At 47.7% G+C, this 13,435-nt stretch overlaps 1 protein-coding gene across 4 annotated transcripts in view; it reads right to left on the minus strand.

Moving 5' to 3' along the window:
- The window catches only part of LOC111855915 (G patch domain-containing protein 8-like), a 30,131-nt gene that overhangs the window by 7,235 nt on the left and 9,461 nt on the right, over positions 1-13,435 (minus strand). Inside the window, exons 2-6 of one of the 4 annotated variants that reach the window (XM_023835411.2) lie at positions 11,393-11,465; positions 5,711-5,751; positions 2,661-2,728; positions 2,075-2,161; positions 972-1,115 (exon numbers count right to left, since the gene is read on the minus strand). In XM_023835411.2, the coding sequence (XP_023691179.1) occupies positions 972-1,115; positions 2,075-2,161; positions 2,661-2,728; positions 5,711-5,747 (336 nt within the window). In that variant the 5' untranslated portion in view covers positions 5,748-5,751; positions 11,393-11,465. Of the gene's footprint in view, positions 1-971; positions 1,116-2,074; positions 2,162-2,660; positions 4,093-4,260; positions 7,031-11,392; positions 11,466-13,435 lie in introns of all 4 variants that reach the window. The other 3 variants (XM_023835410.2, XM_072705050.1, XM_023835409.2) reach the window with 3 other exon arrangements.

Raw genomic sequence — 13,435 nt, forward strand, 5'->3', positions numbered from 1 at the left:
AGGAAGATGTAAAACATCCTGAAATAGGCAGTAATTTTTTTTAAAGTAAAAAGGAAATATCAAGCATTGCACCGCAGGCAGTCTCTGCACATGGGGTTTGGCGGGGGGAGGCTGGTGATGGGGGGGGGGGCACTGTATGGCTATATCCTGCTGCAGTTTATCCTTCCTTCTGTAACAGCTGTGTGAAGGTGGCACTGTGAGCAGGGCACTAGACAGTGTTAAGACAAAGCCATGAGCCGCTGAACGGGAGCGTGTGTACACACGCACACGAATACGCACACACACACGGACACGCGAATGCACGCACACACGCACGCGCACACGCACGCACACGTATGTACAGAGCAGTTAAAACTGAAATCTGCACCTGCACCCAAGAGGAAAAGGCCACAGAAACACGCACCGTGACAACCCATCAGACACACAGTCCCCACACAGTCCTGACGGGAACAAGCAGGGACACAAAACGGAGGCAAGGCGACTCCCTGGATCCGCCTAACTGGATGCTGTGGGATCTGTGGAACAAGTGCGCGGTGTTCTTTCGACAATTCCCTCCGGCCAACCCCAACTCGAGCATGAAGAAACACCTTCGTGCTGCCAGTACTGGCCCCTCTCGGCAGATTACTCCTCAGTACCGCAAAATCAAAACGCACGGGTTTCACAGAATACACCCAAATGATAACGTGGCTCCAATTTCCAGATGTCATTCCAGAGTGAGATCGGTCTTCACGGGTGCCGAGGGCCGTCATGCTGCCCCATGTGCGGCAGTCGGTCACAACACGTGATGCAAAGCAGGACCGTTGCCTGACACAGGCATGTTTGCGTGTTATGAGGCGATGTGTGCAAGAGGAGCGGCTACGGAAAGGTCTTCACGGTGGAAGCTCGGCGGAGGCGAAGCCCGTAATTGTGGGGCATCCACAGGGGTTGGAGGCGGGGCGGGAGGCGGGCGGGAGGCGGGCCGGGGGTCCTACCTGCTTGTGCGCGTGGTCGTAGGAGTTGATGTGATTGTCGAACTCCTGGTGCTTCTGGTACTGCTTGTCGCAGAGCTCGCAGTAGAAATTGGCCCTCAGGTCCTCCAGCGCTTTAGCGATTGCCTTCTCCTTTTCAGCAAAGTCCTGCAAGACACATTCAAAATTGGTACAGAGCGGTCACCTATTTAGTGCCCTATTAAGAACGTCCCCAGGGGTAAGACAGTTGTTAGAATGACCTGAGCTGGCATGAGGATGAGCACCCATGACACCAAGAGAGAACAGCCTGCTATTTCTGCCTAAGGAAACCCAGCAGTCCTATGCAGGAATGAGCTGGAAGCCCAACACTATATAAAATAAAATAAAAAAAAACTCTAAAGTCCTATCAAATGAATCAGTCATTGGACTCTACCATTCGGTGGGGGAAGGGGATCATCACCTCAACTGCATCGGACTGTACCATTCGGGGGAGGGGGTGGATCATCACCTCAACTGCATCAAAACAGCCTGAGCACAAGCTACGAATGACATCGATTCCCTAAGTTTGTCTTTACGTTGAATTTCAGTAGGCAAGTCAGAATAATACAGTACATAATAATAATAATAATAATAGCTACATATGGTACTATGCTGGACCTCAACCCGACGAGCAGCTGGAGCAACGCAAAGTTTTCACGAGCATCACGAAGTTCTCTATGTTATTAGCATTGTATTTCACCCAATTTTTTTAATATAATAGACTTTACAGCGGTTGTTCGTAAGTAATAGTTATCCATAGGTGGGATGTTCTTGACCCAGGGACTGCCTGCATAACCCAATCCTGGCTTCAGGTACAAGAGTGACAGCAGAGCTGTCCAGGGAAGCTGGATTTAGATCGATCTACCCAAGTACTCTGGACCCTCTTAAGCAGCCAAAAGTTGCTGCTTTTACATCTTAATCATGCATAGGCATGATGCTCTGTGCTACATTAAAGCAGCGTTTACATTGTCTGAAGATACGGTAATATTTAAAGCTAATGTAACGTTCATTGTACCATCACATGAGAAGTAAGACACACAGAGGTGAGACACGACACACAGAAAAATCATCATGAGATGCCGGCGCACCTTGTACTTCTGCCGGAGCTCCTCAGTGTCCTCCTTCTCGATCTCGAGCACCCTGCGTTTCTCTGTGGCGTCGTCAGCATAGTCCAGCTGAGGACGGAACACAGACCTCGGCCTTAACTTATCTTGCACTCCAGCACGTACGCACCACATGGACCCGCAGACAGACATGCGGGGGTCGAGGGACATTCCATACCCCGCCTTGCTGCCCACCCTGCCTACCAAATATCGGGCTTAAGGTAAATACCTCTAGATCACTTTCTCCCAACCTGGTCCTCGAGAACCAGCAGACAGAACAGATTTTTCCTCCCTCACAGCTCCCAGCAAAAATGCGGCAGGGAGCGGGAAGGGAGCAAAAACGTGGAGCGGCTCAGGATCCCGGAGAACCCAGTTGGGAAACAGTGCTCTAGACAAGAAATGACGTCCAAGACGAAGCAACCACAGGCAGGCAAGAACCACAGGCAGGCAAGAACCACAGGCAGGCAAGAACCACAGGCAGGCAAGAACCACAGGCAGGCAAGAACCACAGGCAGGCAAGAACCACAGGCAGGCAAGAACCACACCCCGACACAGAGCCACCGTCTCCTACCTCCATCTCCATGCGTCCCATTCCCATGACATCTTGCTTGAGGATGATCGGCACGGGGTCGGTTCGGCCTACGAGGAAGGGAGACAGAGGCCAAGGGTCAGCTGGTGGAAAAAGGGGAGGCGGCTCATTGGGGGGGGGGGGGGGGGGCAGCCCGGCTGCGGACTGCCACGCTCGCTGTGCTGGGTTAGAGGCATTGCCATGAAGTGCAAGAGACCGGAAAGCTACAGTGAACTGAAACAACAGCCATTCTCACAGCTCACGGGCGCTGAGTGGCTCGGCCAATAGCGGCTCTGCCAATAGCGGCTCTGCCAATAGCGGCTCTGCCAATAGCGGCTCTGCCAATAGCGGCTCTGCCTCAGCATCCCCAACCTGAGGCCCAGCTCATGCATTCCCTATGGAGGTTAAATGGGGGCCGGGCTGCGGTGGTCATGCTGGCTCACGGGGGCCCCAGGAAAGCTCGGCGCTTCATGGAAGCAAGACCTCACCTCTACATCCACCCCATTGACTATGTCCCCCCCCCCTGCTCTTGCTGTCTGTGCTGAATCCCATTAAAAGCTAAATACAGGCCTTGAATCCCAACCTGTGCCCCCTACAGGAAGCATTTTGGCCGCAGGCATTTGATAAATGACCCCCCCAAAAAGGATAAAGGGCTTACAGCTTCCTGCGCCCCGTCACGCCCTAAACGCGCAAAGCCCACCGTCAGCCCCCGGCGGGACGGGGGAGCCGGCGCCGCTTAGCGGGCCCCCCCCCCCACCTGCCTAGCTCACAGCCTCACACACGGATGGGGGAGAGGGAAGACTCTTAGGTAAGCTGTGAAAAGAGCTGAAATAAAACTTTGGGAAAATAAAATAAAGATTGAAACATAAAAAACCGTCACTCATAACTGGTCAAAGCGGAAAGAAAAAGGTACAGACAGAAGCACTGAACTACAGCAGCAAGATCAAGTCACTGGTCAGATACTGCTGTGGTGACACTAAGGGAGGTGGAGACTTACCTTTGGTAAGGGGTTTTGTTTTGGGGGGGGGCGTCTTTAAACAACAGACATAACACAAAAGGTACTATGCTGCTGTCGCCTCCACCGCCAGATAGGGTAATGTAATATTTCAAAAAAGGTTCCTAATCAAACTTGTTTTCAGTTTTTTTTGTTTTTGCCTTTTTAAACACAAGGTCTTCCTTAGGTTTCACCAGTAGGGGGCTAACCGAATCCAAACTGTAACCTATTTAATGTTTGGCTGTCAGGGGGCTAGGAATTCTTAGGGCTCTGCTCAAGTCACCCGTCGACTTTACTCGGACCCATTCTATCCCAGAATGCATTGTTGACTTTACTCGGACCCATTCTATCCCAGAATGCATTGTTGAATTTACTCTGACCTATTCTATCCCAGAATGCATTGTTGACTTTACTCTGACCCAGGGGTGTCAAACTGCAATCCTGGGGGGCCGGAGCCCTGTGTAGCTTAGTTCTTTCGCTCTTCCACCACAAATGATTCAGCTCAACAGCTGTGTGGTAATTAGAACAAGAAGTTGAATCAGGTGTGTTAAACGAGGGGAAACCCAAAAATGTGCAGGGCTCCGGCCCCCCAGGACTGGAGTCTGACACCTGTGCTCTGACCCATTCTATCCCAGAATGCATTGTTGACTTTACTCTGACCCATTCTATCCCAGAATGCATTGTTGACTTTACTCTGACCTATTCTATCCCAGAATGCATTGTTGACTTTACTCTGACCCATTCTATCCCAGAATGCATTTTATCATCCAATAAAACCGAGCAGATGGAGACACTTTATCGGAGTTTATAGTCATGTAGATTCCTCTCACCTTAAGAAAACTCCCAGTCGGTAACTTGATACTTAAATGCACAATTCCCACCAATTGTGGACAGTCCCTTAGCTTTCCACAGACTATCACCCTTTCACCCATCCTTTATGTTCCTGACCTCTATCGTTAACAAGATGTTTTCACCCACAGAACTGCTGTTGACTGGATTTTTTTTCTTCTGACCATCACTATTCGGGTTGTTAGTCTTAACAAGCCTAAAAGGGGTCAATCAGGGTAGCTTTATATTCTCTCACACAAACAGGCTAACACTAACAATTCTAAGATCAGAGGCTGATTTTTCTACAAACAAAACTGAAGTAGTTTGCAGCTCAAACATTTCCCACAGATGACACACAAAGCCAATTAAACATCCCTCTGAAATACCAAGCTACGCAGTCCCTTGTGTTTCGACACCCGGCACAAGCCGTCTGTCACAAATCAGGTTGAACAAACCCAAGCAGGAGACTCACGCATTGTAGCAATTATGTCCATTAGCAATCCTAGCAGGCCTAGACAGTTACACCCCACTTTACAGGACAAAATCGGGCTTGGATTTAATTGCCATTAAATGATTCATTAATTCGTAGTCCCCTGAAGACCAAACACTGCATAATGCTTTCACATGGGAGGCAGGGCACAGCCATACAGCTATATTGGTGTCAGGAGAGCTGCCGGTATCCCCATTGGCAAATCAGCCAGCAGGATATCTTTGGAAGGCGGGGCCAAGTTGTTACTGCTGCGTGCCCATTGGCCCATAGAGCTGTCGTCAGAAGCTGGATGTGCCAGAAAGGCGGAGCACAATCGGTGAAGCCGGCCCACAGGTGGAACTACATCAAGCAAAAATAAGTTCTGTCCCAGAAGGGGGATGGAAGCACCCAGAATTTAGACTGATTGCCCAATATTGCCCAATAGAATTCCACATACTGATTACTTAGCAGACATATCTGATAGAGGTATAAAATGTAGTATATGTTAAAAAGGTTAAAAAACTGAAAACGTATGACAACATACAGAACATAATAATGCAAGTAATTACAAATAAAGAAGGGGGGAAAAGGGAAACAGGCAGCAGGTCGAAGGCTACAACAGAGAGAGAGAGAGAGCGATAGATAGACAGATAGAGAGAGAGAGAGAGAGAGAGATAGAGAGAGAGAAAATACTGAAGCCTACTTAATTGGTGCATTGAATGACATAAACAGACAATTCAATTGGGGAAAAATAAAAATTACCACTAAGTTTACCATCACCACAACGTGGCCGGATCATAACACTGCAAAAAAGAAACACCAGATGGTTAAGTAGGAACACTGAAGAACAGGAGGAGCAGGTGAGGCTCCGTGTGGCTTAGGATCAGCGGGGCAGATGTGGAGGTCTCCATTTGTGGATCTTCTCCCCCTTTCCCCTGATCAGACCCACCTTCTTGCCCCCCATCCTTCTTGGAGAAGATGAAGGCTCTGGGAATCGGCCCACAGTCTGCCGTCAAGCTCAGAACCGTGCATGACAGCCTCACATGAAGTCTAGGAGCTACGGGAGGTCATCATCCCGCAGTGCATTTCCACGGCGCACCGCATCACAAGTCATGCCGTGATGCGGCGTTTCGGCGCAACGTGCAGCGCAGACGGCGCAGAGCGGGACTCGACCTCCCTCGCGGGGACCAGCATGCATTCCATCCCACCAACCACAAGAGCAAAGCAAGCTAAGGGGCGTTTGTTGGGAGTACAGGGAGAAGCAACTTACCGGCCTACTTGTGGCCCTGTCCCCACACCTAGCCCTCATGAGGAACCATAAGGCCCCACCCAGACATGCAGGGGATACCTCCATGGTATATTAGGCTATGACAGCACCAACAAGCATGTTAGTATAGCTGTTAATATACTACAAAACATTAAGGGAGTTATCCTGTCTTGAATCATCTAGGTAAAAGGGCATTTCTAGGCAAAACAAAAGTACAGATGTTGAAACCGGCAGGATTAAAACAGCTTTAAAGGGCATGTGGCCTAAAGGAATGCACCTGAATTAGACGAGCCCCCATACCATCCATATCAACTCGGCAAACTTGCTTTTGATGATCTCATTTATAGCAACATTCATCATTATGACATCATCACGACATCATCACGACATCATCAATTTAAATCACAAGGGAGAGGACAGATGGCATCCTCTTTGGAGGATCAGAGTTAGAGACGCAGTAGAAAAAGACAATTGGCTTATTTGAAGTCTGGCAGGGTGTTGGGGCGGGTGAGGGGCATCCCAGGCCAAGAACACAAATGGGCATGTATCTGACCCCTCCCAAAGCACTGCCACACAGGGTCCCCAATGAGAACAGGGAGAGGGAAATGGGGCCAAGCCCTTGCAGCAAACCATTCAAAAAGGAACGATTGTAACCCCCACCACCTTGCTACTGATCGGACCGGGCAGGGGGCATGATTTCATAAATTTAAACAGAATGAATGTAATGGATTGAAAGGGATTTAATGGCAGAGACGACTAGTCATGATAAAACTCACACACACAGGGGAAAAAAAGAAGAATCCTACAAACCTTACCTAGGCGAGAGAGAAAGGAAAAAAAAAAAAAAAAAAAAACATTAAAAAGGAACAAAAAAAGTCAATACAGTGAAAATTCAGATACAAACTGGCTGTTCTCATAAATGTGCAGGTTGGTGCAGCAAATGTAACACGAATCATAACTCATGTCAACAGCAGAAGTAAGATACTCATAACATACTGGGACACTGATTCAGTCACATACTCAATGAAAGTATAGCAAGTTAAGTATAGCAAGTTTAAGTAGTACTAGTATTAAAATGTGGGTAACGCTTCACGTGACAAGGCACAAATACTTAGCAATCACTCAGTTACTACTGAAGTACAAATTATGAGCAAATCATGAACAAATATAGTAGGTAATTGAGAAGATGCATCACAATTCAATATTGGTGAACAAGCATGAGATCAGTTTTTCCTTGTTATTCACTGTTTGTTCCTTCAGTAGTTAGAATTAGATACAGTAATAAATATACTACCTGAGATAAAATATTACTTAATAGTAAATTAACATGAGTTCAGTATGTAACTCAGACTTAGTTTGTGGTTAATACATAAGTAATAGCATAATACTATGGTGTTTGTGCCCTGCCAAGTATAGTGGTAAGATGGGTGGAGGGGAAAAAAAGCTGAAAAAGCAGGATGACTGGCTGGTGCTGGTTCTAAATAAGTCACTTCAGTAGACACATATACCAATACTAACCGGGACCTCATTCTGTGTCCAGCAGGTCCACGGTTACAGTGAGCCGCTATATTAGTGGGTAAATTTCAGGTCCTTTAAGTTCCTCTGACCTCTCTCATTAGCAAGGTGTTTCCACCCACAGAACTGATGCTGACGGGATGTTTCTCTTTCTGAGCATCACTCTATGCGGGTTGTTAGTCTTAATGAGCCTGTGTACCTAAAAGGGATCAATCACTCCAACTTTAAACTGCCAGCTTTATGTTTCAAAAAAAAAAATCTCTTTTGTCCAGCAGGTGGCGATGTCAAACCACGGTGACATGATGCAGACACAGAAGAGCATTTCTACTACTTTCAGTTCTTGGCTTTAATGGGGAGCCGGCTGGGGGAGGGGGGGGGGGGCAGATCTCCCTAAACGAGATGAAGCCATAGGTTAATTCAAAACGGGTTTACTGCAGTTAAAGCCTGGCTTTCAACTTAAGACTTGTTTTGGAAGTAGGAAACATGACGTCATTTCCTCCGGTCCCTAGAGATCATAAAGAAACTGATCTAGCCTGACTAACGGAGCATCTTGCGTAGGTTTCGAAGGTGGAGACACCAGAGAAACTCTTCTGTGTATAAAAGGGTGTGGTTTATAGATGCAGGTTATGCCTGAGGTCCGATTTAACCAATAAGAAAGCAGAGATTTAACATGTGATCACCCTGAGGTCCACAACAGCAAAATTAAGGGGGTGGACAGGAGGGCTTTAAAAATTAAAATTAAAAAGCAGCAGCATTAAGAGCCAGGAATCCTTTTATAGCTCCTCCCATCTGGAAAATGAATCACTGATCACTCGTTTGCTTAGTACAGCAAGCATTGAGAATATCCAGCAAATGCAGTCCATTGAAGGGCACATACACGCACACATACACACGTAGGGTAAACGTATCCTTATGGGGACCGCTCATTCATTTCAATGGGAAAAATGCTAACGCTAACTATAACAACCTTAACCCCTACCCTGCCCTAACCATAAATAACCTAGCAAAATACAAGTGTTTTTGCAGTTTTAGTTTTTTCATAGCAGTCACCGATTTTTATAAAATAGAGTTTTCCCTTATGGGGACCAGGAAACCGGTCCCCATAAGGGAAAAAAAAAAAACAGATTTTTATCACGTTATGGGGACATTATGTCCCCATCAGGATAGGTAAACCCGCTCACGCACGCACACACGCACACGCACACGCGCACACACACACACACACACACACACACACACACACACACACACACACACACACACACACCTCTGACCATGGACAATTTAGAGACCCCAATTATTCCAAACAAATGTGTTTGGAATAATGTTTGGACTGCAAACATGTGACATGGTGGAAACATGCAAACTCCACAGACAGAAGTGGAATGTGTTCCCAAGTCCAGGAGGTATGAGGTGCGTGTGTCACGGCCAGATTTCAAGCTGGAATGTACAGCACTGACAGGAGGAACACGGAAAACCGCTGTTCCACACACGGCCACTGCTGTTCAGGTTCTCTCTTGTACGGGTTTGCTTGAACAATAACATTTTCCTGAGAGAGCTCCAGTAGAGTGAAAACAGAGGGTTTTAACTTAAGCCAGCCCAGATGGTAGAAAATAATTAATTGAAGGAAAAAAAAAAAGAAACTAACGGGAGACAGACTGAACCTGCCAACTAGAAGTATTAGCCATCAGATCACTAGCAGAGAGAAATTCTCAGGCAAGGACTTGAGGCAGCAGCACAGACCAAATGGGCTGTCACACGACAAATGGAGATGAGCATCGAGTGATTCTATGAAGGTACAATCAATCAATCTTAATTTACATAGCACTGTTTTAACCACAGGGCTTACAAAGTGCTTTACAGACACTTAACATCCAGACCGTCATCATTGGTCTGTGTCACACTAAGGTCTTAGATTATCTGGCCGGTAAATCTGTTAAAGCCCTGCGTTTGGGGAAATTACTTTCTAGAATTTCCATGTAAATTAGCAGCCTTGGCTGAAGGTGTGACATTCGACAGCGGAACAGCAAACAGGCCTGCTGTTCTGACAAAGGCGGCCTAAATTCAGCTACCGGCCTCTGTTTGGTGCCTGCCTCATGACATAGAACCTGAATGCAAGTGACACAATCCCACTGTCTCACAGCGTAGACCAACCTATTTCTTACAACATCTTCTGTTGTCAAATTTACATGTCAATTAATAAGCACTTATCACTGTTACAGGCCCATTCCCTTCTTATGACCAACTGCCTCATTTAATCACATGCTATGACCTCGATATTTACAAAATTCATCACTCGGTGCTCCAACTTGCCACAGTAATAGAAACCGCTATGGTTCATACCAACTAGTGTTTCCATGGTTACCAATGAACCCAGACAACATAAACTGGGATAAACCAAAAATAAAGGTATTAGAAATCTTGGGTCGCATGGAAAACCATACAAGACACATATTAATTGCCAGGTTGTAAAGGTGCACTTAAAAAATAACGGGTAATAGCAAAGATTACCGAAATATATACTGCTTCTGGCTACCTTGTATTGGACAAATGAAGCGGCATTTGTATTGTATACATGCCATTTATGTTTAATGACCAGAATGCATTCAAAAGAAGCCTGAATAGATGCTTTCAGCTTCACTGAGGCTACTATTATAGGTTAATTAGGCCTCATGCTGCCAAACCTGTTAAGATGACCAGCCATACAGGGGGGGGGGAAGCAGTCAAACCAACCGAACGACTAAACTGCGAAGAAGATAAACGGCCCAGATTGATGGATGCCCCGCAGGATTCCTGCTGCGGCGCTCGAGTGAGGGACCGTCTGAGGGCCGGCCCCGTGTGACGGCGGGCCAGAAATAAGGCGGCCTACTGACACCGGGAACGTCTGGCTTCACACGGCGGCCTCAGTGAGTGCAGCTAAAGAGCAGGGGAGCTGAATCCCCCGCCCCGCACGCCATGGTGAGGTAGGGTGTGGATCATTTACAAGCTTAGGTGCCACTGTGAAACTGTGACGAGTCCCTAATCGAGCAAAACCACGCAGGACAATTTATACAAGTGTGAATATGTATTTCTAAGCGGCACATGGGGGGCTCTGGAGTGGACAGTCCTAACTGTCAAATACCGGGTCAGGAGATGTTTATACGTGGATATTAATCTCCAGCAACCCCCCCCCCCTTAAATCTGCTCTGGTGTCCATGGCCACACACGTGCAATGTCTTGCCAAGAGTAGTGTGTTCATGTCACTGTTGTGAAGCGTTCAGGACAATTCATTAAAAAAAAAAGTCAGGATACCATGTGATGTTGGATGCATTCTGTGAAGAGAGAGAGCGTGGGGGGGGGACAAAAACCCCCATTTCCCTTTCTGAGAACAGAGGAGAGCTGTACGTCGCCCCTAAGGGACAGCATTGCGATACAAAGTGGAATTTGCCACCCCCCCCCCCTCCCCTCACCGAAGGGACTTGACCACTTGTCACATTTTCACTCAACTTGAGGACGCCTTGACATCTAGGCACACTGATAGCAGGGATGGGCTCTCCACGTGACGGGGCCTCCCCCGTGGCAGAGAGGAACCCCGGCGAGAGGCAGAGGCCACAGAGGATGCGGAGCTCACACACAGCCCCCACGGCAGAGGGGCACAGGGGCGACGCGGGGCGGCTCCTTACCCTGCATGGCTCTGCCCAGTCCTTGTCCCATCTTCCAGCCATGTTTCTGAAGCAGCCTGTGCCCGATATTATCCTGGGAGACAGAAGGAGGAGAAACAAACATAGGAAAATATTCCAATAACAACTGGGAGGGAGAGAGAGAGCACACAGGTACGGAGAGTGGGCGGACAGAATGGCTGGGGGACAAAATAGAGCATCTAAGTGTTGCATCAGGCCCCTTGGTACATAAATGTGCGCCGAGAGACAGGATGAGGGGGGTGTCTGGAAGGGGCAGGTGATTCTGGGAAGGAGAGTGGAAGGGGTGTTACCCCAAAAGAAACCTCACGTGACCCAGCTGCTCGGGGGCCCTGTTCACTTCAAACAGCTCGACTCGCCCTCAGTCTGCGCAACGCCGTTTTGAGTTGAGGCTGCACCGCAATGTTTGATCAGGGAAATGAGGCCACAAGCAGGAAACACAACCTCAAACAAGGAGCCAAGTATGGGCAACATTAAATAGGACAGCACATACTGCAGCAGACGCGTAAGGCACGGGAAAAGAAATAGACGGAGAAATCAACCGGAGGCAAGAGCAGTCTTGCGTCTCAAGACAACTGAAAGCGAAACTACGCACAAAATTATGAGAAGGTTCGGTGTGTAACAATGGCTGCCACCTAAAGAAGGGGGAGATCACCACAGAATCTCAGGGAATGTCGAGGCAGGAGGGACAAAGAGGATGGGTTACATGGCGCTGCGTCTGGATTAGCCTTCAGATGCAAGAAGAAGCCAATGTTAGCAGTGCTAACCCTCCAATGTTAGCAGCCCCACCCCTCCACCTCCATTCCAGTTCCTTATTCCATTTCCCTACCCCCGCAGTAGCCAGCTGTATGGGTAGAACCAGTAGGACGTGGGTCTGTAACTCGATTGACAATGCCACAAAAACTAGGTTCAGGGGAGAGGCGATTTTGTTGGGATTCGATTCCAAACACTTGAGACAATCCCGAGAATACTGTATGGCATGTACAGGCAATCGATTAAGAGCCGCAGGGTATGGAAGGAGAGGGAAGAAGTGGGTATATGGTCCATTAATCAACACCCACCCATCAGTGAAACTCAACAAATTGTAACCCAAACCTACTTGGCTTTAGATCCGGTGCAACCACTGAATTTAGAGCCAGGGTTCATCTCATGATTGTACCTCCCACCTGTGAGACTCGTACCTTAGACAGGGTAGGCCTGTATTTCATGGCAGGCCTGTATTTCAGGGTAAAGCCTGCACATGTCCTTCATGTGTCACTGGAGTAACACACTTTAAAAGAACTGTGGGAAATTAATAGCAGCACATGAGCCATACAAAACTCTGCGATTGGGCAAAACCAACCATGGAATAAATCTTGAACAAAGATTCATAACATGGACCAAAAAATGAATCAGTTTTGACTTCAATGTCGACTGAACTACCGCCTCAAGAAATGTCAGCGATTCGAAGATCAATGGGATCTTTAGCTGCAACAGAGACCGAAAACATCTGCTGACCTTGTGATGTAATCCCTGCTGCCACAGTCTGGGAATTGAAAAGCCTGCCCTGCATCGTTTGGATCAAGGCGATGCCGTTAACAGCAAGTCTATAGCAATAAGTCAAGAGCTGAAGGCTATCCTGTTGTTCAGAATCCATTTTCACAATGATTTAGGATAATCTTACTCATGCACGCATTCGACATATCCAAAGATGCAACATCACACCGATTCGCAATCTAAAGCCATCAATTCGGGAGGAAGTCGACCATTAGCCAATAGAGAAGAAGGTAAACAGCATCCTCGATGATATGTGGTCCATCATAGCGCTGTTGCCTCCACATCCATGATTGTGGGTTCAGATCCCACCTGTTCTCTCAGCGTGTGGCGTTTGCACATTCTGCCCGTGTCGCCAGCTTCTCCTCTGGGTGCTCAGGTCTACTCCCACACTCCAAAGACATCAAGTTGAACACCATCTTCAAAATGACCTGTAGTATGTGCGTGTGGGCATGCATGTGCCCTGCAGTAGGCTGGTATCCGCCCTGCAGTAGG

The sequence above is a fragment of the Paramormyrops kingsleyae genome, chromosome 22, assembly GCF_048594095.1.
Source record: "Paramormyrops kingsleyae isolate MSU_618 chromosome 22, PKINGS_0.4, whole genome shotgun sequence".
Lineage (NCBI taxonomy): Eukaryota > Metazoa > Chordata > Actinopteri > Osteoglossiformes > Mormyridae > Paramormyrops > Paramormyrops kingsleyae.